This window comes from Stegodyphus dumicola, chromosome 8 (assembly GCF_044657685.1).
Source record: "Stegodyphus dumicola isolate Sdum_Otavi_A_Nest chromosome 8, ASM4465768v1".
Classification (NCBI taxonomy): Eukaryota; Metazoa; Arthropoda; class Arachnida; order Araneae; family Eresidae; genus Stegodyphus; species Stegodyphus dumicola.
The window spans coordinates 178,783,719-178,810,355 of record NC_140775.1 but is presented as its reverse complement, the minus strand read 5'-3'; the positions used below and the strand labels follow the sequence as shown (position 1 = coordinate 178,810,355).

At 34.7% G+C, this 26,637-nt stretch overlaps 1 protein-coding gene across 1 annotated transcript in view; it reads right to left on the bottom strand.

Annotated features, from left to right (window-relative positions):
• LOC118200718 (uncharacterized) overlaps positions 1 to 26,637 on the bottom strand; it is a 127,757-nt gene that overhangs the window by 10,297 nt on the left and 90,823 nt on the right. The window contains exons 17-20 of the mRNA XM_085822802.1: positions 21,914 to 22,002; positions 15,328 to 15,437; positions 10,913 to 10,988; positions 4,692 to 4,937 (exon numbers count right to left, since the gene is read on the bottom strand). Of these exons, the coding sequence (XP_085678928.1) occupies positions 4,692 to 4,937; positions 10,913 to 10,988; positions 15,328 to 15,437; positions 21,914 to 22,002 (521 nt within the window). The remainder of the gene's footprint in view (positions 1 to 4,691; positions 4,938 to 10,912; positions 10,989 to 15,327; positions 15,438 to 21,913; positions 22,003 to 26,637) is intronic.

Below are 26,637 nucleotides of genomic sequence, written 5' to 3'. Positions count from 1 at the left end.
CCTGAATAGGAACAGGGAGCTTACTCAAGCTATGTTCAAGAAGGTGTGAAATAGAGCAACACAAGCAGGAAGGGTATACGAAACCCTTTATTTTCAATCTTTTACAGGCCCTTCCGAACTCTTTCCGGAATACAGAGACCAACCACTTGTGGTCTGAACGTAAGAATATAATAACTACTAACTAAAACTCTAACTAAAAAGCTAACTTTGAATTAGTATACAAATGCCTAGAACTAAGACTGGCTTTTATTTAAAAAAGGTACGTATGTAGTACGCCGAGCTGCTGAAACTAAGATACGTCTGCAAATATCAAGAGGGATAAACCTCTGGCCTTAAAGGCAACCAGAAACCGAGTGAAAACTCGTAAAACTACAATGGCAAGCGGCTTACTTCCTAAAACTCCTTCTCTCTCCCGCTTGGCAAAAAGCCACAACTTAAGTACTTGGGCGTTAGCAAGACAATTTGCATAAACAAGTTAAAGCATTTAGTTCTGGCCGGAAGTAGAAAATAAGAAGTGATAGTACAGTTTTAAAATAAAATAAACGTTAGTAAAACTTAGGATTCTTACAAAGCATTTTAAATAAGTTTGAGGCATTCAAATCCTGTGAAATTTGGAAAAGATTCGTTATTCGGAACGTTTATTAGACGTCCAGCAGAAATGCTCATTAAGAAGAGGACACGACTATTTTAACTGCATTGGTATTTGGATCATCAATGTAATCTTGTGGCGACCACACCACAGAGTGCCATCTAAAATAGCATATACAGTGAATCCTTTCAAAATTCTACTTTTATTTTTGAAACAATAATTTCAAAATTTTAATGCTGATATTACAGGGGTTGGACAAAAATATGGAAACACCTCTAAAAAACATGTTTCTTTGCTTAATATGGTGTAGGAAACCCGTTGGCATCCAAAACAGCTTGCAGTCTTCTCGGAATGGATAAATACAGTTCCTGTATGTTTCCCAATGGAATATTATACCATTCTTCCTGCAAAACGGTGGCAAGTTCAGATAACGAGAACGCACTTTCCGTTCCAATGTAGACCACAAAGGTTCGATAATATTCAAGTCTGGTGACTGTGGTGGCCAGGGGAGATGGGACAACTCATCCTCGTGCTCAGAAAACCAGTCCTGGACAATGTGAGCTGTGTGAACAGGGGCTTTGTCGTCTTGGAAGACACCATAACCATCGGGGAACAAAGTTTGTACCATGGGATGAACTTGATCGGCCAAAATGTTCACATAAGTCTTGGCAGTCATGTGCCCTGACACAGTTATCATGGGGCTAGCAGAGAACCACGATATGGCTGCCCAAACCACAACAGACCCCCCCCCATGTTTCACTCTTGGCAACAAGCAGTCTATATTATAGGCTTGAGATGGCGTTCTCCAGACGTAAACTCGGCCAGAAGTGGGAAACAATGTGAAAGAAGACTCGTCAGACCATATTACTCGCTTCCACTGCTCTATAGTCCAGGCTTTTTGACTTAAACACCACCTTTTCCTGTTACGGGCATTTGCATCACTGATGAGTGGCTTCTCAATTGCAGCACGGCCAGCAATTCCCTGTTTATGAAGCTCCCTTCTAATTGTTTTGGTACTCGCAGGGTTCGGTAACACAACATTCATTTCAGCAGTAACTTTTGCAGCTGTGGTCTTCTTATTTTTCGTCACAATTGCCCTTAATGATCGTCTGTCACGATCACTCGGGACACACTTTCGTCCGCGCTGTGATTTAGCAGATGATGTTTTTCCGCTTTTCAAATATGCGGAATAAATCTTCGATACAGTACCTCTTGAAACACTAAACACCTCGGCTACCTTGCTTACGGAAGCACCTACCATACGTGCTCCAACAATTTGCCCACGTTCGAAGTCTGTTAACTCTGACATAATGCAATGACAACCTCACATAACAGTACTCCGACAACAACTGAACTGTTTAGCACATTTACGAAGTTGTATCGGTGGCGTCAGTAGTCAAAAACGCCAGCGCCGTCTACATATTTCATTAAAATCAATCTTTCTTTTCAAACATGCATTTCACAAGGTGTTTCCATATTTTTGTCCATCCACTGTATAATGGTGCTTGTTTTTTCATTTGCCAATCTATCAATAACACTGTTGCTGTTATGTACACAGTATAAAAAGTTACACCCGGTTGCTGTTATGTAGACAGTTGGTTAACAACAGTTACAGCAGTTGTGGGGAAAGTTTGATGCATTACAATTATTCTATCCACCTAATATGCACTATTATGAACATAAAATTATTGACTCTTATTCCACTTTCTAAATATGGACTTTTATTTTATCTTCAAAATTTAGCTATGTAATGTTAAATTCAAATGTAACCATTTTTACATATTTATATATTCATTGTAACCTTGATGTAACGTATATTCATTCTAACTATTTATATTGTTATCCTAATAAATGTCTGGCTGGTGGTAGATAGTATCCATCAATAGAGCACGAAAGTCTAAAGATGGTGTGGCTACTCTATTGATGGTCTCCTATAGTTTCAAATACTACAATATTTGAAACTTTTCTGCAGATCGTAGTTTAGAATGAACTAAAAAATTCAAAAGAACCGCCTTTCAACATTTCTGTTTCGTTTTCCTTAGCAGTAACGGAAATAAAACTATCAAATACATCTTTCTTAAATAGGAATTCTTATTAATGTCAACGAGATTATAATTTTATTGATATTCTTAATTTTCATTCTGAAGTTTCAAAGAAATGCGCAAGGTATAACAATATTATGCAGCATTTGAAATCTAGTGATAAATCTTTTAAATATTCTCGAATAAAAACTATTTTTCTTGTCAAATCAATACCATATGGAGATTCAGAGTCTCGTTATTCTTCACCTACTGTGGGTAAAAAAAGTATTTGCACAACTACATTTTTGTTTGCAATTCATAAAAAGAAGCATTAAGAAATAAAAAAATTGGTATTGCCAAATCAGAATAAGTTTAATCATCCAAAACAAACGGAAAAATTACAATAATATAAATAACAATGCTTTTTTGTAACAAAATTAAAATATCTCGTATCAAAAAATTATTTGCACACCTGCATGAATACAAAAGAAATAAAATATATAAGGAAATTTCAAATAACTAATATTTAATATGAATTCCTTTAGCATCTATTACTGCTTGAAATCTTGCTGGCATTGATTTAATTAAATTTTCTGTAACAGTAGGGTCAGTATTCGACCACTCTTCAATAAGAGCTTGTTTAAGGGCAGATTTGCTTGAAATCTTCCTTTTTCTTATTTTTAAATCCAAAGAATTCCACAAATTTTCCAAAGGATTTAAGTCTGGTGATTGTGGTGGAGTGGGAAGTTTTCTGGGTATATTATATAGCAACCACATACGTGTTACACCGGCAGTGTGCTTGGGATCATTGTCTTGCTGAAAATAGTACGAATTACTGATACCCAATTTTATTGCACTTTGTGGCAAATTATCTCGCAACACATCAATATAGGTTCGAGCTGTCATATTCCCATCAATGAAACACAAATTACCAACTCCTTTGCTAGCCATGCACCCCCAAATCATAACAGAACGTCCTCCATTTTTAACTGTAGGCTACAAATTTTTGGTATGAAAAGCAGTACAAGGTTTTCTCCAAACTAATTTCCTGATTCTTTCTCCAAACTGATTTAAAGATATTGAACTTACTCCCGTCGGAGAATATGACATTTTCCCAGAAATCAATTGGATTATTGATATATTCCTTAGCAAATTCAAGTCTCTTCAGTCTGTTTCGTTCAGTTAGGAGAGGTTTTTTCCTTGGTGATCTCCCATAAATGTGTGCATCGTGCAGGACATTTCGAACACTTTGGGCACAGATTTGAACTCCAGATGTTGAAGCGACATCATTGGCTAAAGTAATTGCACTAAAAAATGTATTTTTTTATGCTTCTCTTATGATTTTTCGCTTCATTCGCAGTGAAAGTTTCTTTGGAAGTCCAGAGCGCAAGTTATTTCATGTAGATCCTCTTTCTTTATAACATTTTATAACAGTAGAGAAGCAAACATTTACTTTTTTACCTATTTCTCGATAACTTAGGGCATTTTCACGTAGAGAAACAATTTTTTCTCGCAACGAAATCGGCAATTCAGTTTTCTTAGGTGCCATTACAATTTGAATCGACAATCAACTGATAGTTTATAGTTGTCTTACGACGACTATAAACTATCAGTTGAGGGATGACTGTCAAATAATAGCATAAAAATGCAAATTTGCTAAAGTTGAGTTGAGTGTGCAAATACTTTTTTGACATAAGCTATTTTAATATTGTTGCAAAAAATGTTTTTTATTAATATTATTGTATTTTTTGTAATTAATTTAAATGAATAAGCTTATTCTATTTTTTAAATGCCAATTTTTGTATTTCTTAATGCATTTTTTTATAAATTGTGAACAAAAATGTATGTGTGTAAATACTTTTTGTACCCACTGTATATCTTGACAATCCACGTGAGTAACCCCTATAATATAACGTATCAGGCAAAACATGACCCCCTAAAATTGTAGCACCCTTCTAGTTACGCCGCTGCCTATCAGACCTCTCAGTAGATTATACTCAACCTGCCAAATTAAAGTTTTCAAGTTCGTATACGTCGTTTACAACTATCATTTTTAATGAATAAGGGGTAAGTATTATTACTCGTTAAAAGATTGCAAAAGGTATCGTCCTCCATGTCTCCTGACTTGATATCTTCTCCATACTTTTTGCTGACAATGCATTCCGAGGTTTTTAGACAATATGACACCGTCTCGCAGTCTTTGAAATCCAGACACACTCTCTGGCATTCGTCGTAGCGTAATTTGCCCAAATTTTTCACGACGTTTCCGGAACCAGCTTTCAACTTGGCGCCAGCTTTCAGTACTCGCATTCTAGGATTCAATTCATCTGTAAGTAAGAACAATCCTCTATTAAATTAACGTAAGTTGCATTTAAATCCAAATTATACATATTTTACAACTTGCATTTCATTCTTTTCCTTATATTACCGACTGCTCCTCTAGCTCAGACATAAGGAATTGTTTATGGTTTTTATGCTCCTTTCGATACATATATTTAAGTAAGAGGAATGTTTAAAAGCTAATGCCAAAAAATACATTTGACACTATAGTTCTTTAGCAAAAATATAAAATCATGTAACAACTAGAAATAATGTTAAAGTAATAAAAGCCATCTCGTAAAAACTAAATGTAAAAATTACAAATCGAGATGACTTCAAAATCAAAAATGGGTGATAAAAAATAAAAAAGTAAAGAAAGTTTAATGCCCAAAGAATTTTAAAAAGAACTCTTTTTTTTTTTATAAAAATAAAGAAATTTTAATGCACAAAGAATTAAAAAAAACTCTTTTTAAAAAAAAAAATAAAGAAAGTTTAACGCAGAAAGAATTTTAAAAAGAACTCTTTTTTTTTTATAAAAATAAAGAAATTTTAACACACAAAGAATTGAAAAAAACCTCTTTTTTATTTAAAAAAAATTTTTTTTTTATCATCTTTTTTTTTTCTTTCTTTTTTTTTATCACCCATTTTTGATTTTGACCCAAGTCATTTTCGATTCTTAATTTTTACATTTCGTTTTTACGAGATAGCTTTTACTACTTAAATATTGTCTCTAGTTGTTACATGATTTTACATTTTTGCTAAGGAACTGTAGTGTCAAATATATTTTTTTGTATGCAGATGATTTGTGTTAAGGAGGGGGAAGTGTAGAGTCAGCTTTCAATCTTTCATTAGAGGCGATACCTATTTTGAGAGATGCGAGTTTTAATTTGAGAAAGCTAAACTTTAATTCTAAAGAGTTGTATGACTTATAGCTTCAGAAAGGGTTGTGTGAAGAAAGTAGCTTATAAAGAGAAATAATAAGTTGAAAGTGTTAGGCTTGGTGTGGAGCTTAGAAGAGGATGGTTTGAGAGTAGACGTTACATCATTGTTGAGTAGTTTAGAATCGTTGGGAAACAGTAAAAAGATCGGTCTTAAGCACAGCAGTTAAGGTGTTTGTCCCAGTTGGATTTATTTCTCCATTTGTGATGCGAGTTAAGAGATTTATACAGGAAATATGGGAGAGAGGTTTGGAGTAGGATTCAGAGTTGCCAGAAGAGTTACAGCACAAATGGATAGAGTGGTGCACTGAAATTGAGGAATTAAACGCGTTGAAAATAGAGAGGTACTACTTTACAGAAGTTTTAAGTAAAGGTCATATTTTCAGTGATGCGTCAGTAGTGGCATATGGGGTGGTGGCATATTTTAGATATAAGAATGAGAGAGGAGAGGTATGTACGTCGTTTATAATGTCAAAGAGTAGGATAGCTCCGTTAAAAAAGTTGTCCCTTCCTAGGTTGGAATTGATGGGAGCTGTAGTTGCAGCCAGGTTAGGAAAATATTTATTGAAAGTGTTTCAGAATTTGGTAGGTAGGTTAGTTCTGTGGAAGAACTCAGAAATTTGTTTGTGGTGGATAAAGGGGTCAGCACGTGAGTGGAAGCAGTTCGTGTCGAATAGAGTTGCAGAAATACAAGACTGTACTTCGCCTGATAAGTGGAAATATTGTCCAGGGTCGAAAAACACAGCAGATAAGTTAACTCGTGGTGAAACAGCAAATGCATTGGTGAAGGATAATAATTGGTGGCATGGTACCATCATGGTTGAAAAATTCTGAAGATCAATGACCTGAGCAAAAGTTTAAAGTAGAAATTAATACTCAAAATTTTTAACGTTTAAGCACTTATGTTCAAGTGACTGTTCCAGAAGAAGAAACTGCGTTAAACATTACAAATTCAGCAGTCTGGAAAAATTGTTGAGAGTTACAGCTTGGGTAAGGCGGCTTGTCGCCAAGCTAAGAGAACGTACCTGTGAAGAAGGTCCTTTCACTGTATTGGAGACCCAAGAAGCTGAGGAATACTGGATAAAACAAGTTCAAAGAGATAATTAATTTTCGGATATTCAACAACTAGAGAGGAATAATCTAATAACACCAGATTCGAAGATTTACAGTTTAGCACCATATCTAGACAGCAGAAGTATTTTGCGTGTCAGAAGTCGTTTGGAACAAGCAGAATTAATAGATGACGAAAAACATCCTATTATACTGCCAAAGTTGAAGTTCACCGAACTAGTGATTGATATTTAGTGAACACATAAAAGTATTTCATTCAGGAAATATGGCAACATTGTCCAAAGTCAGGGATAAATTTTGGATACCTAAAGTAAGACAAGTAGTAAAGAAAGTTATTAACACTTGCCTGGTGTGTAAAAAGTTCGCAGTGAAGCCCACCAAACAGTTAACGGGTCAGTTACTAAGAGATCGTATAGTCCAAAGTAATCCTTTCACAGTTGTAGGCATTGACTTAACTGGAGCGGTTACTACTAGAGAAAAAGCGGATATCCACAAAAAGGTGTACATAGCCTTATTTACATGCGCTGTACACATTGAAGTGGTTTCAGATCTGTCAGCAAAAAGTTTCATTTTTTCATTACGACGTTTTTTAGCAAGAAGAGGAAGCTGCAAAGTGATTTATTTAGATAATGCCAATAATTTCCGCAGCATAATGTGAAATAATTAAGGGATTTAAAAGAATCAGCGTAGAGCCAAGTGTAAGAGATTTTTTTGACATCTGAAGGAATAACATGGAAATTCATACCTGAGCATGGAGGGTTCTGGGTGCATTTCATGAGAAGCATCAAGGAACCTCTGAAAAAAATCTTAGGAAGAGCATTACTGACTTTCGAAAAGCTCTCTACAATATTAACTGAACTCGAGTGTGTACTACATAATAGACCTTTAACGTATGAGAGCAACGAGCTGAGTGAACCTCGCCCGCTCACGCCTTCACAGTTTTTATTGCCAGGACGTGATACATTTAACTTTACCGAGCATTTTTTGGAATTTATTAACAAGATGTCAGACAAAGAGACTTTAACTAGGACGGAAGCTTTACCACTCTAGGCTCTTACAATTAACATGGGTCAAGTGGAAAGAGCAATATTTACTTCATCATAGAAATGCGCAAAACTTTGCTAATCCTACAATTGAGCGAAACCTGGAGACTGAAGACGTTGACTGGAGACTGGAGACGTTGTGTTGGTAGAAGGACCAAAACAATGAAACTACTTTGGGACATAGGAGCGATTGAAAATGTAATTATAGGACAAGATGGACATGTTCGAGCGTGCCTCGTTCGCATTCCGAAAGGACAATTCAGAAGAACAATCTAGATCTTTTCAAAATTTAATTTAGAACTTTTGATATTATTTAAGTTTTAGTATGATATTATTAATTATTATGTTCATTTTTGTTTTGATGTATACTAGTACAGATTATTCATTTATATATGTCGTACTATTTAGTATTAAACCGTTATTAATTAATGTTAATATTGATATGTAAGTAAGCCTGTGTACTCTTATTAAAGAGTAAAGGTGGGGAGTGATATAGAAAAAGAGACAGAGGGCGCTGCGCCGCTCGTATCTTTAGCTAATTAAGAGTTTCGGCAGAGAGAGTTGAGAAAGTGAAGAGGGTGGTTGAATGTGGTCATATAGAGAAGTGTTTTATTAAACAGTTATTATATAACTCAAACCAATCACTAATATACTTGTAAATATATTTGATTCTTAAAGTAGTTAGAGGAAATGAAGTTGTTTAATTTAACACAATATGACATCAAGATCCACCGATGTGAATCTGGAATATAAGTAAGTTTATTCCTATTTGACTGTGTTCTCTCCCTATCACAATATAAAAAATCTGATGTGTACACCACATGACTTCCTTGTACGGAATATTAAATTATACACATTTTTTTTCTTGCATTTCATTTAAACTTATTAGATTGAATTAAATCTACTTCGTCGACAGCGCATAAACCACAATAGAATAAATGCATTCTTTAAAATTCACTCTAGTATTTGTTTACCATAGCGACACTTTGGCGCTAGATTCACTTAACAGTATTATATTTCGTTCATATTATAACTCATAATGCACAAAATTTATATCATTTAAAGAATAGAATTATCTGATCGTTGCCACGTGTTCTATTCAAATACTATAATAAAGCTAGAACGATGTCTAAAAGAAATTAAGCAAACAAAACAAAAAATAAACAGTTTTTCACAGACGATTGAGTATTTCTCATTCAATTAATTCAGTTCTCACTTAGCGAGAAGGCAAAAATACATAAAAACTCAAAATATCTATATTAAAAATTACGAAGTAAATCTTAAACAATTATTTCCTCGAAAAAATTCCAGAAAGGATTAAGCATGATTTAATTGGCAATAATAAATGAAGGCGTTATCTTTGTTGTTGAGAAGCTAAGTTTCTCTAGATTGGGAACAAATCCACTAGTCTCCTGTTTCAAATGTAAACATCAATGGCCGCCATTAAAACAGGCTTAGCGGCAATTAAACAACTTTAAAATTGCTGATAATTCTAAAAATATTGCACACAGATTTACTAAAGGCTAAAAATCCTTAACCGGAAGATAAAAACAATATAATTCAATCATTTTTAAAGAAAAAAATGTACAATTTACAAACATATAAGAGTAAAGAAACTGAGATCACTGAGACGGGTAATAGAGTGGATTTATATATAAATATCTTTATATACGTTTGGTGCGGCCGATTGCAACCAAAATACGAGGTGCACATCTACATGTTATAGCAGTCCTTTATACAAAATTTCAACGTTCTGAGGCTACTCGTTTTTGAGTTATGCGAGATACGTACGTACATACGTTCGTACAGACGCCACGAAAAATTCTCTTCAGAATTAATTTTAAAGCAGTTTTATAATTTTTTTGAAGAAAAAGAGTATTTTATTCTGTCCTTACGTACAGATATCACGCAAAAACATCGTTAAATTGCATTCGATAGCGGTCAAAATGGATATTTTCTTTGAAATATGCTGCCTGAAACTTTTCGCGATTACAATACTGCCTTTTTACTTCGTACAAGGAAGTAAAAATATAAATGCTCTTGAATAAGCAGGATTAGAGTGTAAGGAAATTGTGGCTGCAAATGTCAATTGAAATAAAAATGAAGATTTAATCTGCCTCGAATGCTAACTGTGCTCTTCATTACGAATTCAACATTTTCGCAGTCTGCGCAATCAGAATTCTTCCTCTTCAATACGGATCCATGTTCTAAGCTATCAACGCGTTACGCCATTAACATTGCTACATCTTTTTCTCTATTTTCATTACGCAGGGCAAAGCACACGAAGAGTATTTGCGAAAGGGAGGAGATGCCTTTATGGAAGACTTTCTAAGCTCGTACTTACTTTATACTTAGGAAAACTACAGAAACAAATCGTATAACCCACCCGCCCATTCGCTTGAGTTCGAAGCCGGGTCGAACTATCAGTATTCAGATGTCTTGACAATTCAGCCATCCTGATGGGCTAGATCTCTTTGTAAGTAGACCCTGAATGGTTCCGTATTATTTTGACTTTCTATGTAGGTGGTCAGTATAAATAGGTTATGTGTCAATACCGATATTTATTGATGTTCATAGAAGTAGTAGTTACTTTTAGAAACAGCCATTTTAGAGAGGTAGTTACCACGACATTGGTTATTCCATTTGCTTAAAGACGCTATTTGTCATTTTCACCCCATTGACTGGACTTATGCAAACACAATGTATTCTGCACCACCGAAATACAGATTATATTTCTATATTTACATCTAGTTAATTCTTTAGGAAGTCGTGTATTTGTTTGAACTGGAGACATTCATCAATCTTTTAGTTTACATAAAATTAATTAAAGGCAAAAATTGGCGTGAGGAAGAAAACGGAGGAAAGTATTGAGTTATTTATTTAAGATTTTTAAAACACTGAATTTTTCTGTCTAGAAAGAGAGATACATACTTCCGATCCGATAGAACATGGAATCGTCTTCTCCAGGGTAGGTTACTTCAAATGAGCTCACCTCTACTTGAATCATCTGTAGAGAAAAGTTATTAAAAATGATAATGAGTAAATAATCCAGACACAGTTCATAACTACGACTAAACCTTTATTTTACACATATTATAAGTTGCGTTTTACTTAGCATCCTAAACATTTTTGATAAACTGAATTTCCATTTAATTAATTTATGGTATTTCATTAACAGAGTTTAGGAAAGAGTATTGGTGATTTCATATAGGAGGTTTAAGTATAGGAGGGTTAAGTATCTAAGATTCTGCCTGCCATAGTACTGTTCTCACTAATGGTGAATTTTAACTTTTGACTGTTCTTACATTAGAAAGCATGTTAGCGTAGATGCTAGGTTCTTAGATTAACGAAGCTTTCAAATGAGGGATTTATGGTAAGAACTCCTATAAGTTAAACCTCCGTTCAAGTTAAATTGTTCAACTATTGCATGCAGACTAACAAAAGGAATAAAAACCTTAACCAGACCATAAGAACAACATTATTCAATATCTTTTAAAGCACAAAATGTGTAGTTTACCAACACATAATAAAAAAAAATCTGATGTGTAAATCCACATGACTTCCTTGCACGGAACATTAAAATATACGCATTTTTCTTGCATTTCATTTAAACTTATTGCATTGAATTAAATCTACATCGTCGATAGCGCCTAAACCACAATAAAATAACTGCATTTTTTTAAAATTCATTATAATTTGTTTACCATAGCGACACTCTGGCGCCAGGTTCACTTAACAGCGTTACATTTCGTCCATATTATAACTCAGAATGCATATAAATTTATATCATTTGAAGAACTATATAATCTTTACCAAATGTTCTATTCAAATAATATAATAAATCTAAAACGATGAATAAAAGAAATTAAGCAAACAAAACAAAAAAGAAAGAGTTTTTCACAGACGATTCAGTATTCAGCAAAAATACATAAAAACTCAAAATATTTATATTAAAAATTACGTAGTAAATCTGAAAAACTTATTTCCTCGAATATTCCAGAAGGGATCAAGCATGACTTAATTCGCAATAATAAAAAAAGGCGTTATCTTTGTTGTTGCGAAGCTCATTTTCTCTAGATTGGCAACAAATCCGTTATTTTGCCAAGTTTGAAAGGCAAACAAACATGTCTGCCATCACAAAATTCATTAGGCTTAGCGGCATTTAAACAACTTTAAAATTGTTGATAATTCTAAAAATATTGCATACAGATTAACTAAAGGCATAAAAACCTTAACCGAAAGATAAGAACAACATAATTCAATCATTTTTAAAGCAAAAAATATACAATTTACAAATATATACGAGTAAAGAAACTGAGATCACTGAGTCGAGTAACAGAGTGGATATATATACATATATTTATATACTTTTGGTGCAGCCGATTGCAACCAAAATACGAGGTGCACATCTACATATTGTAGCAGTTCTACATACAAAATTTCAATGTTCTGAGGCTACTAGTTTTTGAGCTATGCGAGATAGGTACGTACGTACGTACGTACGTACGCACAGACGCCACAAAAATTCTCTTTAGAATTCATTTTAAATCAGTTTTATAATTTTTTTTGGGGGGGAAAAGAGTCCTTTATTTTGTCCTTAATTGCGGATGTCACACAAAAACATCATTAAATTGCATTGGATAGTGGTCAAAATCGATATTTTCGTTGAAATATGATACCCGAAATCTTTCGCGATTACAGTATTTCCTTTTTACTTCGTACAAGGAAGTAAAAAACTGAAATCCCCGAGCTGAGTGGGAGAGTGGTCATATATATGCGTTTGGTGTAGCCGATTACAACGAAAACGGGAGATGCACAACTACATGTTGTAGCATTCCAATGCACAAAATTTCAATGTTCTACGGCTACTCATTTCTGAGTTATACGAGATACATGCATACGTACATACAGACGTCACGAAAAACTCTTTTCAGAATCAATTTGACAATCCGTTTTGGAAAAGAAAAGAGTCTTTTGTTTTGTCCGTACGTAGAGATGTCACGCAAAAACCATCGTTCAAATGGAATCGAGAGTTGTCAAAATGGATATTTCAGCCCGAAAATTTTCGCAATTACAGTACTTTACTTTATTTTTAGAAAATGGAATTATTTTTACTTATTTATAACAGGTAAATGTACCGATTTAAGAATGAAAAATAATGTCCCGAATATGTCTTCCAGTACTTGCTGTCTAGCACTACACTCTTCGGATAAAATTCGCAATCACTTTTTCACTTAATCACCCATTCAGGATGGTTAATGATACATTGAATTTCCTGTTTAAGAACTTTTGTTGTTAGTCTCTCTAGGATTCTAAGTTTTGAGTTTTTGGTGACTATAATACCGTGGTGATTTAATGTCTGCTGCCAAACCCGCGTCCTCAAATTTCTTTATCAGTCTGCGATCTGTTTTTTTTTTTTTTATCAGATGTGCTGTCACGTCCAAAGACTGCACGAAGCTTTCTAATACACAACCATCGTCTGTGCCCAACCATCGTCGTTCTTGTAATGAGTTTTCAAATTTCAAACTTCCCGTTACTTTGCGTAGCGCTCCGACCCACCAGCGGAAGAGTAGTAAAATCGCGGAACATTGCTGGTTCCGACGTGGGTTCGAATCCAGGCGCCAGTTCTCTTAGAAAATCCTCCACGAAGGCATCCTTTCCCGTAGGCAGATAGCCCTAGTGTACTTTGCCTTAAAAAATTAAACCAAACCAAACTATAGAGCTCCATGCCGATGAAGTTGCGTAAGGAGCTAACAGTAATAAAATGTCCGGTCGGCAGGTTAAATCAAACCTGGCATTCTTAAATCGAAGCATTTACCTGTTTAAGTCTGTAAAAATACTTCCTATTTTATAAATTCGGGGGTATATTTATTTCGACGCTTTTGTTGGCACATCCTATAGAATATACTACTTCTATATTTTTAAAACGCATATATATGTTTACTTCTGTTTTTGAATCTGAAAATGAGAGTGTAGAAGATATGTCTTCTAAAGTAAGCATCTCGTTCATGTTAATTGAGTTCTTATTGTGAAACTTTAATTTTAAGATTATTTGCTATTTTGTTTTACAAGATTCTTTTTGGATTAAAGAGACTAATGTTTTTATTTGGATTGAGTATTTATGGGACTTAATGGTTTGAAACTAGCATTTAGCTAATAATTTGATGCTTACTTGGAAGTAAGATCAAAAACTCTCTTAATTTAGTTAATTTAAACTCTTAATTTAGTTTGAAACTAGCATTTAGCTAATAATTTGATGCTTACTTGGAAGTAAGATCAAAAACTCTCTTAATTTAGTTATTGTTAATTGATGGTAGATTGGTTTATCCCCTTGATAAGTTGGTTAATCTGCGATCAATGACAATACTTTTTCAATATTTAAAATCTACTTTTGGTTTGTAAATTTTTCTTAGCAGATTTTTAAACAAATAGTTGAAATTTTTAAAATACTAATTTAAATTCTAAATTTTTTCAATTAAAAATTTAATTTAAATTTGTGTTCTTTGGAGATGGTATGTGGAAAGTTTTCTTATTATAAAATATATATATTAAATACTAAAGAAATTTGCCCGTGCAGAAATCAGGTCCAGAGGATTAAATCCAAGACAATCATTAATTTGTTATCAAATTTACTTTAAATGCAAGACAATAAAATTTCATTGGGTTAATCTTTGGATTATGGTAACTTGGCGATTTTTTGGCGAAAATTTGGCAACTAACCCTGCTACAGCAACCTGCTAGTTTTGTTTTGGACGCCATTTTGTTTTCACGAAGTAAAGGCATGGGTTTTTTTTTTTACTCAACATTTTTTCCAACAATCTGCTAGCCGAATTACGCTTATACTAGAACTTTTATGGAACAAAAATGCTTAATCATGACGAAGATTAGGTGCGAAATTGGGAGAACGTGCAGAATCACCCACTGCTTGCCGCGTTTTTAAGAATTGCACATACACGGTATCATCCATGTACACGTCGACCTATTTTCACTTAAAAAAACATCCCAGAATTGCAAAAAAATGGCATTACCCACACTCTTGAATCCATGTACACTGCTAAAGTCCTAGCTAGTAACCTTTATCGCCTTACCAAAATGTCGCCAAACTACCTGTTACCACATTCCAAAGATTAGCCTTTCATTGTTTCATTAATATATAAAATACTTTAAGAAATTTTCAAAACGTTTTTTAAATATTCCATATACTTAAGCTAAATGTCTTCAGTTGTTCTAGCTCGTAACATTTCGGATTGCACCACTGTATTGAACTGCAGTAACTGTTGCAAATTAAATCATAAAACAATGAATAAACTAATACATTTAAAGAAAATGTTGCAATGTTTACTAACTTTGTCGTCTTTCCCTTTTAGCATTAATTTCAGCAAATGTTCTTCGACCAAATTCTTAATGTTATCCACCAGTAATTCCATCGATGGTATGAATGTTGTGTTATCATACCCTAAGAAATACAATGGTGTGTAATTAATAAAATATTCTAAGCTAATGGACATACATATAATTGCTAAATTTTCTATCGATAAAACACACGCAACAAAACAGCAAGTTTCGTGTATAGTTAAACATCTGCAATAAATTTAGTGTTAACTCAATTAAGAATAATTCAAGAAATAAACAGAATAAAACTTGCATTAGATTTCGCCTTTCATTTCTTGTTAAGACGCGAGTTATTTCCTGGCAATTTGGAAATCAAAAATATTTAACTAGCTGGAACACCTTAAAACATTTTTTACCCATCTGTAAACACATATTAAAATATAGGGCTAGTAAGAAAGTAATTTCCGCTTTTTAGTTGAAATAAAACTCAACTTTTCAGTTGAAAAAATGATCTTTAGACCTTTCGCAATAAGGTATTTCTCCCGCTTCCCTAGCGTGCCTTCGTGGTGTAACGGTAGCATGCTGGGCCGGTATTCCAGAGGTTCGTGGTTCGATTCCCGGCGAAGGCGTTTGCTACTTTTTCATCTTGCCTGCTTCCAAAAATACCTAATGTCTCTACAAGTGGCGCCCGAACTAAAAATTTTGTAGATGATGATTCTCTTCACCCAGGATTTGGCGACTAGGTCCCCTAAAACCCAAGTCGCCCTTTAAAAAAAGGGGAGTATATAAGGTATTTCTCCCACTTCCCTAGCGTGTCTTCGTGGTGTAACGGTAGCACGCTGGGCTGGTATTCCAGAGGTCCGTGGTTCGATTCCCGGCGAAGGCGGTTGCATATTGTTCATCTTTTTTGTTTCCAATTAACCTAATGACTCTACAGTGGCGCCCGAACTAAAAGGGTTGTGGATGATGATTCTCCGCACCCAGGATTTGGCGACTAGATCCCCTAAAACCCTAGTCGCCCTTTAAAAAGGGGAGTATATAAGGTATTTCTTCCGCTTTCCAAGCGTCCTTCGTGGTGTAGTGGTTCTGCATACTGGACCGGTATTCTAGAGGTCCGAGGTTCTATTCCCGGCGAAGGCGTTGTTCATTTTTCATCTCTCTTGCTTCTGAAAAAATCCTAATGACTCTACATCGCCATCTTTCTGGTAACTGCATGATTCCATGCTCATAGAACTTCTGGTCTTCATCACCAAAAGACTCAGCCAGGTGCGATTTGATGTCATCGTTATTACTGAAATTTTTACCGTGTAAGAAGTTTTGTAAACTTCCAAATAAATGATAATCCGATGGTGAAAGGTCGGGACTATATAGGGACGCAACATCACTTCTCAACCAAGCTCCAGTAATTTCGAACATGTTGCAAAAGATGTGTGAGGCCTCGCATTGTCGTGGTGGAACACAATTCCTTTGCAATCTGCCTATTCTGTGCTTTTCCTGTTTAATTGTTTCCTTCGGTTTCATAAGTTGCTGGCAGTGATGATCTGAGTTGATTATTTGGTTGCTTGGAAGCAGCTCAAAATACGCAACACTTTTGTAATCCAGCCAATTTAACAGCCTGATCCTTTTCTGGTGCAGTTTAGCTTTCGATATGATTTGGACTGATTGATTTATCATGCATGGACTAGGGTCTTTTTCTATTAATGTTATTATAGACTATCCATTTTTCAGCCTAAGTGATAATTCGTTTCAAAAAAGGATCGATTGCATTACGCTTGAAATGTGTATCGCCAATATAGATCCGTTGTGTTAAGTGAATTTCTTTCAACTCATACGGAACCCAAATATCGGGCTTCTTAAACGAGTTTAAATATCTTATACAGGGTAGATAATCCTTATACAGGGATCCTACCTTTTATCTATGAATTAAGTATGGAAGAACCTAGCGAATAATCGCTTAAATCCAAAAACAGGAACGTAAAACTCAAGAAGGGTTAATTACTCTTCATTGCTCAAAATAAAGATTAACAGTTGGTCTCTTTCTCAGGACGTACAACAAAGTCTCCACTTGTGCTTGAATTCAAAAATGTAAGAAATAAGAACGTTACTAATAACTAACTAAAGAGATTTAGCCGAAGCTAACACAATTTCTAACTAGTTGGCCTCTAATAAATTAGGTAGCGAAGCTATCAAAGGCACGCAATACGGCCGAGCGTAGTAACAGCTTAGAGAGAGGTACCCAAAAGGCAAACGTACCCTATTCAGGTATCCTAATTCTCTCTATCGAAGTCACTGAACTTTGACTTAAATACTCTCTACTATTCATTTGCATTTAACGCGATTCTAAAAACTCATTCTTGTAAGGAAATGTAACCTGAAGCTAGAATAGACAGAAAAAGAGCTTTAACTTAAAAATAACTGCTATAAAATTAGGATATACCTTATGGTATAATGACGAGTAAGAAGATGATGTAAAATTTGCCTACTTTGTTCAGAGAAGAGTGAACTATTCATAGAAAAATTATCTACCCTGTATTGGAAACAAATAAATTGATAGGGAAATAGCCGAAGATAAGTAACAAGATTACAAACAAATTGTTTGTCCCACATAAAGACGATTAAAAAGTGGAAAGATAAATTATCTGTTCTGTAAAGAAATTGACAAGGATATTGACAAAGTTAACAAGGATATAAAATTGACAAAAACCGGAAAAAACGTAAGATTCGTGTAACAAATCAAAACTAATATTTAATTGGACTTGCTTTGGAAAGAACTGCAACAGTCTTAGCTGTGGCATGGATTCTACAAAGTTTATGTATGATATTAATATCTCCTTGAAGATATTGGGCATTAGTTGTTCCTGAAGTTCGGCAAAATTCCTGGAATACCTCTAACTCTTTCTTGACTCTCTTTGCACTTCTTTCTTCTCTTGTACTGGATGTTTTTTTATCTCTTTGTCTCTATATTTCTTTTTTGTCTTGCCTATCGTTCGTCTCTTGATGAGTAATTCCGACCAGCAGACACTTTTATTCGAACACTGTTAGTACTATACCATAGTTCAGAATTATTGATCTTGGCTTGAATTACACTAGATATGCTCTTGTCGCTATGTGGTTTTCCTGTAAGATAAACAAAATTCCAGAGGAAAAAACATTGTTGTTCTCACACGCTCCTGGCACTAAAGACTGACTGAGATGACTAAATGGACACAAGATAACTAAGACCTGGTCGCTCTCAGAAACAATGGAAAAAGCCCAAACATTTTGCACACCCCGCAGTTAGAGTTAATTAATTCGGTAATATTGACAGCTGTCTGTCATAAAATTATAAAAATTTGACACTGTTGAATTTTCATGCCACTCTTCGCGTAGTTTGAAATTTCCAATGGAGTCTTGTTAGTATCTGGCGGCCAGTATCCTGGCCAGGAGAGAACTCAGCCACTCAAGTTTAAATCTAGCTAAATCAATCATTCAGAATTGAATGGAGCTTCTTCAACCAGGATTGAACTTCTGCACTCGTCAGTACAAACGTCCTTACTCAGGATCCAGACAGTGAGCGATAACGAACAATGTAGTGAGAACTGCAATACTTTCACAGGAATGCTCGCCTTTCGTACAGAAGAGTTCTTGAGTTCTTGTAGCTTCATGTTAGTTTCCCAGAAGAGTTTTCAATATTTGAAAGCAGCAAAGACCTTCCCTAAGTTCTGATCTTGCTGTCTTTTAAATACAAGATACCAGTGATGTAGAGAAATTCTTCTCTGTGCGAAATTTTCTTCTCATTGCTTCGAAACAGAAAATAGAAAAGAAAACAAATAGAAAAGGAAACCCATTGTGAACTACTTAGTAGTTCGAACAATCCCCCGAATGAATTAGTTACTGCGAATCAAACTGTATTTGTCTGGATGAGAGAATACCAAAAAATCCCCTATACAAACGAGTTTGCTTATAAATCTTTACCTATAAATACTAAAAGCTGTACGTATCAAATAACTTCCTTTTACTGCCTAAAAAGTCGTTTTTATGCTTCTGAGTGAAACATTGATTTAGTCATTTCTTATGTGTTATATAATTTTGAATGGCCAAAAGCAATTGCTCCTTTTTGATACATACTGCGTCTGGCTTATATTCGTCTAACAACAGAGATAAAATACAATCATCAAGTAATACGGTTATCAGATACCAATTCTTACGACATTAGAGTACTCTTTATGAGGAATGCACTTCCTTCGACTGCCTAAAAATACGAGTCGTATGTTTACCAGCATTATGAACACAGACGAATTAAGGAACTTTTTGATTTATTTTGTCCTTTTGAACACCCAAAGTAATTCCTCTTTATTCGCGCTCATTTATCAACTTGCTGCCATTCTGAAACAGAGAAAAGACAGAGTCTTTAAGGAACATGGTTATTTCATCGATTAGGTATTTCATTATCCGCTTTCATGTTCGTCAGATTGGCAAATATTGACAGCAGTCTTTCGCACTGCAAAACAGAATCAGTATAGTTGTTCGTGGAAGGTTTGATTTTCTCTCCGATGTGTATATTGAACCTGCATAAAGCAGTTCATTGGGAAATCGCTTATCCTTTACAGAAAGGATAGAAAGGAATAAGAAGATATCCAACAATTGAAGCAGATAGAGATCTAAAATCTAAAGAGGATCAATAAACCGACAGGAAAATCCCAGAGAATTGCATATTTTGTGAAAACAGAGATGGTTAACATTCTGACAGTGGAATTGTCTTTATAATCAGTGTGCTGGGTTCAGGATAGAAATTGCTTCTTCGTACGCTAGAGGCTAGGCAAAACATTTTTTTCCCCTGCTGATTTCAAATTTTAAAAAAAAGGGAAAGAAAAAAATGTTCAAAATATTATTTTTATTTGAAATGTTTTTCTTCCAACTTCTACATACAGCAGCGCACACAATTTTCTTTTATTGCATAGTTAAAAAATTTGTGATGCAGGCTTATTAGCATCATCTAGGCATGAATCCAAGTTCTGAGGACAGACTTTCTTAGCCACTGAAGTACCCGAAATCTTGCTAACTCTGATTTCTCTTAAGGGTGAAACTCGAAACTGTGATTTTGAAAAGATTAACTCTTAAAGTAAGAGTTTAAACGCCTGCAGTTTGAAAAGATCACATAGATATTTTTTATCTGGTTTCACCCTCCAGGTTCTCTAAAATCGTTCCCAGAAAAGGACTCGTTCACCAGACTTGGAACGCCGTCCTACCCCTTTCTTACCAGAGGGGAAATCCCCTTCTGTTCAACCATGGAGGTAAACATGGTTGAACAACTTCTGTTCAACCATGGAGTAACCTCCACGATTCAGCGGAGGTTGAGCCAAAGACGTACGTACCGGTTTGTTGTAACTTGAATGGTTAAAGTTACGTTTTAATTAAATTCTTGTTACCGTTTTATGAGTTTGGATTCATTTCAACCCTGAAGTACGACAGGGACTTTAGATAGCGTGTTCGGCCACAAGGTGCACTTCTTCAGTGTACAGTGTATGGAGAAACACAGATCCCGGCTAAATGCAAAGACAGTAAGTAAATCATTCAAGAACCTAAACAGTCGAGTACTACTATAAATACTTTGTCTCGCTCTAGCTGGGACGTGAATCTAGGACCTTCCCTGTTCTGTAGAGATATTGTTTTTGTCCACTGAACTATCCGAAATCAGGAACCAGCTAAAAAGCTTTCTGCCTAAATGTTAAACTCCAAACTGCTACTTAAATTACATGTCTTATTAGATGAAAGAGTTTTAACTCTGTAATCTAACCAAATGCCCCTTTCAATAGCGGCTTGAATTTTGCACTGTTAGATTCTCCAATTTTAGATATCGAAAGCTAATTGGAGAAAAATTATCTAACAGTTACTACATCGGGTGACTGCTGAGAGACACTTGAGAAATACTAAAATAGAAAGACTCAAAATAAACGTTAAAACATACATCTTACATAATGGAAGAATTTACTAAAAAATTTCAAATTAATATCAATTCTTAATAATGACACCATATGAACGGGAAGGAATTGATACGTTATAGAAATGAATAACAGCTCTTACAGCAAGGCTAATAGCTATAAATCGCTCGAGGAAGATAACAGAGATAAGGCATTTACCATATCACAGATCATCAAAATAACTCGTACAGCAAAATTAAAAGCAGTAATCACTAAGTAGGAGCTCAGTACAATAATACGACTGAATAGATAAATTGACTCTAACACAGCCAATATATATATATAAAAGATTTCCCAAGCACTTCTGAAAGTTCCAGGTAAGCTCGCTACTATGGTTTCCAAAATGCGTTTTCTGAAGACTTCCAGAATGTCTCCAAGTTGGCAAAAAACACAATATAAGAAACAAACGCTTAACAAACATAACAAATGGCCATAAACTTGGTGAAACAATAATTACATAATAAAATTATCATATATAATCCACTAAACAAATACGCATATAAATAAAGATAGCACACATATTACTACGAAAGTATATACAAAGCAATTTACAATCAAACAAATATAAAATTTTGCAACAGCATATACCATAAATGGATATACTTCCTAACTGCCAAATATTCCAATCGACTTAACTTACTTCTGTAAAGTTTGCAACCCTTTCTGGCAGACACAGTAGCGGATGAGCCTGTTCCATACGTGCACACGGCTCCACACATTGAGAAACCCCTGCATTTTTAAAAATAAATTCTCTCTTAGGGAAAACAAAATTCACATGTTTAAGTGACATTAGTTACATTTACAAAAGCAACTCCGTTTAAAACAATTAAAAATATACACTTGATAAGTCAAAGAGAATCATAATTCTATAAACGGTTACAGCAAATAGTGTAATCAGCATATATATATTTCGCGATGATCAGTAGCGCAGCGCGAGTTTCAGCCGTCCGGAGCGTAGGCCGAATTCGCCGCCCCTTAGCTGCAAACAAATCAATAATTAATCTTGATTATCCATCAATGATTGCCACTGGGGAGCAATTTTGAACAAAATTTCTGTTAAGTTCGATTTTTGAGCTGTTTTAGAGTTAAAAAGGCATGTTTAAAACACCGTATACGGAATGAATGCACAGTTTTTCAAGCAGAACTTCTGTCCATTTATCTTGCCGTCAAATGGATCAAGGATAATGGGATAACATCCTCAAGGTACCTTATTTGTTCTAGTTCTCTTTTTCTCTTCAACTTTAGAACAGTATTACTAGCTGCGACAAATTAGTTATCGAAACCCTAGTAACTGTTAGTCCACTTAGAAATAGAAAAATTGATATCCGCTTTGCTTATGTGCGTGCTCATCACGGTTTCTATGGAAATGAAAGAGCTGATTTCTTAGCTATAGATGCCTTAAATTTACACATTGATATCAAGATTTGCATTCCAAAGAGCTATTGGAAGTCCTTTCATTATAAGAAGCTTTTAGCTATGTGGAATGAAGAATATATTTCATCTTGTAATGCTAAGGTCACTAAAAAGTTCTTTCTTTCCATTTACCATAGACTGCATTCCGAGTCTTTCCTCTCTATAAATTTTAAAGTGTCTCAGTTTTTATTTGGTCACGGTAAATTTGCAAGTTACCTGTTTCGTTTTAATCTAAGATCAAACAATTTATGTGAATGTTCAAAAAGAGTGTCTCATGATGTGGAACATTTGATTTTCTCATGCCCTACATTTGATGGCTCTAGATTATGCTTACAGAACGATTTGAAAATGTTCCGAGTGACTTGGCCAGTGAATTTATCTGTTTTCGTGAAGTCCAGACTGCTGTTCTCTGCTTTTGTTCGTTTTATTTATGCATGTAACTTTCAATGTTTTACTTGTAGTTAATTTACTTCTGTAAGCCCCGTGTTGTATACATGTAGTGCACGGGGAGTCTGTATGTTTTCAAAGAAAAAAAAGGCATGTTGATTTTAGAACTGCAGTTTTAATTTCTACACATTTTATGTGAATATAACCATTTTATGTGAATATAACCACTCTCCGCGGCATCGAGCGCCGATCATATAGATTACTACTCTTCTCCTACTGGCTGACATCATTAGACATAACAAGAAAAACAAATGTAAAATAGAGTATCCTGGTTTACCATCAGCTATACGTCAGCAGGAAGTCACGTGGTATCCAGATCAGCCTTTTTTCTTTTTTGGAAGATATTACATTTTTATGTTGCTTTTGCTATCAGATTTTGATGAACTCAAAATTTGGGCCAGCAAAGTGCATGACATTTAGACTGGCATCCATGCAGATACGGCAGGTCACATCAAATGTGCTTAAAAAGTGTGGATTATAGACTCAGTACGCATTGTGTACCAAAAGGATCTCACATAAAGCAGCTAACAAATCTAATAAGAAATTTACACAGTTTATATTTAATTCGAGTTATCAAACGTAAATATGTGCGAACTAAATTATTTATCGTAATTATTTGTCAGAATCGAATTATAAATCATAGCCTAACAGATAGGATGCATACTACAGGTTAAAAACTTTCGTGGCCAGAAAATTGACGAAGAACTATAATATTTATTTTATTTTTGGAAAAGGACCAATTATGATATGGCTAGGTATCGAGTAAACAAGTAGACATGTATACAATAATCAAAATTGTAAAAACAACCTTGTATTTAGCGTAGGTATAATGAAACAATCGATTTCGAGGGCAGCTAAAAGTCCCTCCTCATCAGGAGAAAGAAATACATAGAAAGAAGAAAATAAAGGAGAAGGAGTCACAAAAACACGTGGTCCTTATCAGCACTGCACGTGGTTATAACTAGATTTTTAATCAGAGTTGCACTGGCCGCCTACTTTTACTGAGCCAGCTTGCTCCCTATTTTAACATCGCTAATTTTTCATGCTCGATCAGATAGCCTGGCTCAGTCAAAGTAGGCGGCAATTGCAACTCTGATTAAAAATCTAGTTATAACCACGTGCAGTGCTGATAAGGACCACGTGTTTCTGTGACTCCTTCTCCTTTATTTTCTTCTTTCTATGTATTTCTTTCTCCTGATGAGGAGGGACTTTTAGCTGCCCTCGAAATCGATTGAATGTTTCATTATACTTACGCTAAATACGAGGTCGTTTCTACGATTTTGATTGTCACATTAGCGTGTTTATCTTCTAGTCCATGTATACAATAATTGATTTTCTTTGATTTAATGTTTAATAGTCGTTTAACCAAACATCAATCAAATTTGACCAATTTATCAAATATTTACCGATTTTGCCACACATTTACCAATTTACCAAAGGTTGTAGGGCCAGTATAAATGTCATGCACATTTATTTAATAGCTTCTCCAATAACTTCTTGTTTTTTTCTCGTCGTTTAAAGCCCCACAAAGTGGATAACGAAATTTCTTATTTATTCTTCGTATTCACTTTTCAATATCATGTTTAAGCAAATCAGCTTAGCTGGGTAGAGTGAAACCTTTTTACTTATGTTTGTATGTTTGATCATATGCAGGCCGCTAAATCAAATTGCACTTATTTTACTCTTCTAAAAATACTCAGTTATTAATAGAAACCGTATTCATACCTAATTTCATTTCATAAGATACAGTGCATCTAATAATTAGACGGAAAAACCATATCAGTATACTACATAATGAGGGGTGTGTTAAGCGTGTATTGATGGAAAAAATTTAAGGTAGAAATAATACAAAAATAATACTTATATGGCATTGGAAGACCAAAGCATTAACGTGGTTCAGATTACTACTGCATTGGACTGACTTGAACCCACAATATAGCGTGTCCCAAAATAATGTTCACATTTTTTGACGCTAACAACAAGCACTCTAATAAGATCAAGAACGAACTTTTTTGGGGGGAGGTGGAGATGTTTCCATATGCTAAAGTTATACATGCTCAAAATGGTTACCTTGTCAGCATAAGGATAATTCTAAACGCTGTAGAATAAACTGGTAATGTCATCAGCTATGATTTTCACGGCAGTAGAAACACAGATAGTTATAATGTTCACATTTTTTGAACGTTAATAGCAAACGCTCTAATAAGAGTAAGAATGAGCTGCTTTTCGGGGAGGGAGGTGTTTCCATTATGCTAAAGTTATATATGCTCAAATTATTACCTTGTCCAAAAAAAAACTGGCAGTGCCATCGGATAAACGCAGTAAGTGTTCCGCAGTCCTATTTAAAAAAAAAAAAAAAAAAAAAAAAAAAAAAAAAAAAAAAACCACGCTCAATAGCCTTTTACAAGAATCACAGAAAAGATGGAAAAGGGAAAGCACAGGGAGGAGAACCTACAAGTTCTTTCCGAAAGTCACGTGCTCAGTTAACATATACAGCGGAGCACAAACTCAATTCTACACTGGCCATGGTCCCTTCCCACATTATCTTAAGAGATTCGGCATACGAGCATCAGATTTGTGTGAATGTGGTGCGGTAGGTGATGCAGATCACTTCCTCTTCAACTGCCCACAAACCGATAAACTGCATTTAAAAATGCCAAGCAGTGAATACTGGCTGCAATGGGCGGAGAATACCCGCGGCAACAAGCAGACGAAAACTAAAATAGAGGAGGTAATCAGGCTATGCTCAGCAAGATACTAAGAAATTCTCCCCCCTCCCTTGAGAATTGTATCTTCGCGGCATAATTTTAATAGCAATTCAAAATACTACAATAGCTGAATATCAACACTAGAAAAATAGCTCACCCCGTAGAATAATAACAGGACTGTAAGAGCAAAATTATTGTAATGTAAGCATATTACTATCCAGTTTGTATGTACTTGATAAAAATAATATTGTAAAGCAGTTTAAATGATACTGAAAATCCAGTCAATGTGTAAATGAATTACAAGTTTAATTTGATTATCTCAGTAAAAGTATTGTAAATATGAATCCATATAATGTTTAAAAGTACACATAGCTGTCATGATTTTATGTATCTATCATACGTAATTTGTACAAGACAATGATTTTAATCAACATATATATGCTTATGCACAGGCCTTGTATGCCCATGTAATATTTATATGTATATTTTTACACGGAGGAAATTTTCCCTTCTGCCAGGATAGGCGGTGCTCAATGTCATCGGATATGATTTTCACCGCAGTAGAAACATAGATAGCTGTAATGTTCACAGTTTTTGAACGTTAATAGCAAATCTGTAATAACAGCAAGAATGAACTTTTATCGAAAAGAGAAGGGAAGTGTTTTAATTATGTTAAAGTTATATATGCTAAAAAAGGTTACCTTGTCAGCAAGAAAAAGTTCTAAACGCAGTAGAATAAATTGACAGTGACATCGGATATGATTTTCACGGCAGTAGAAACACAGATATTATAGTC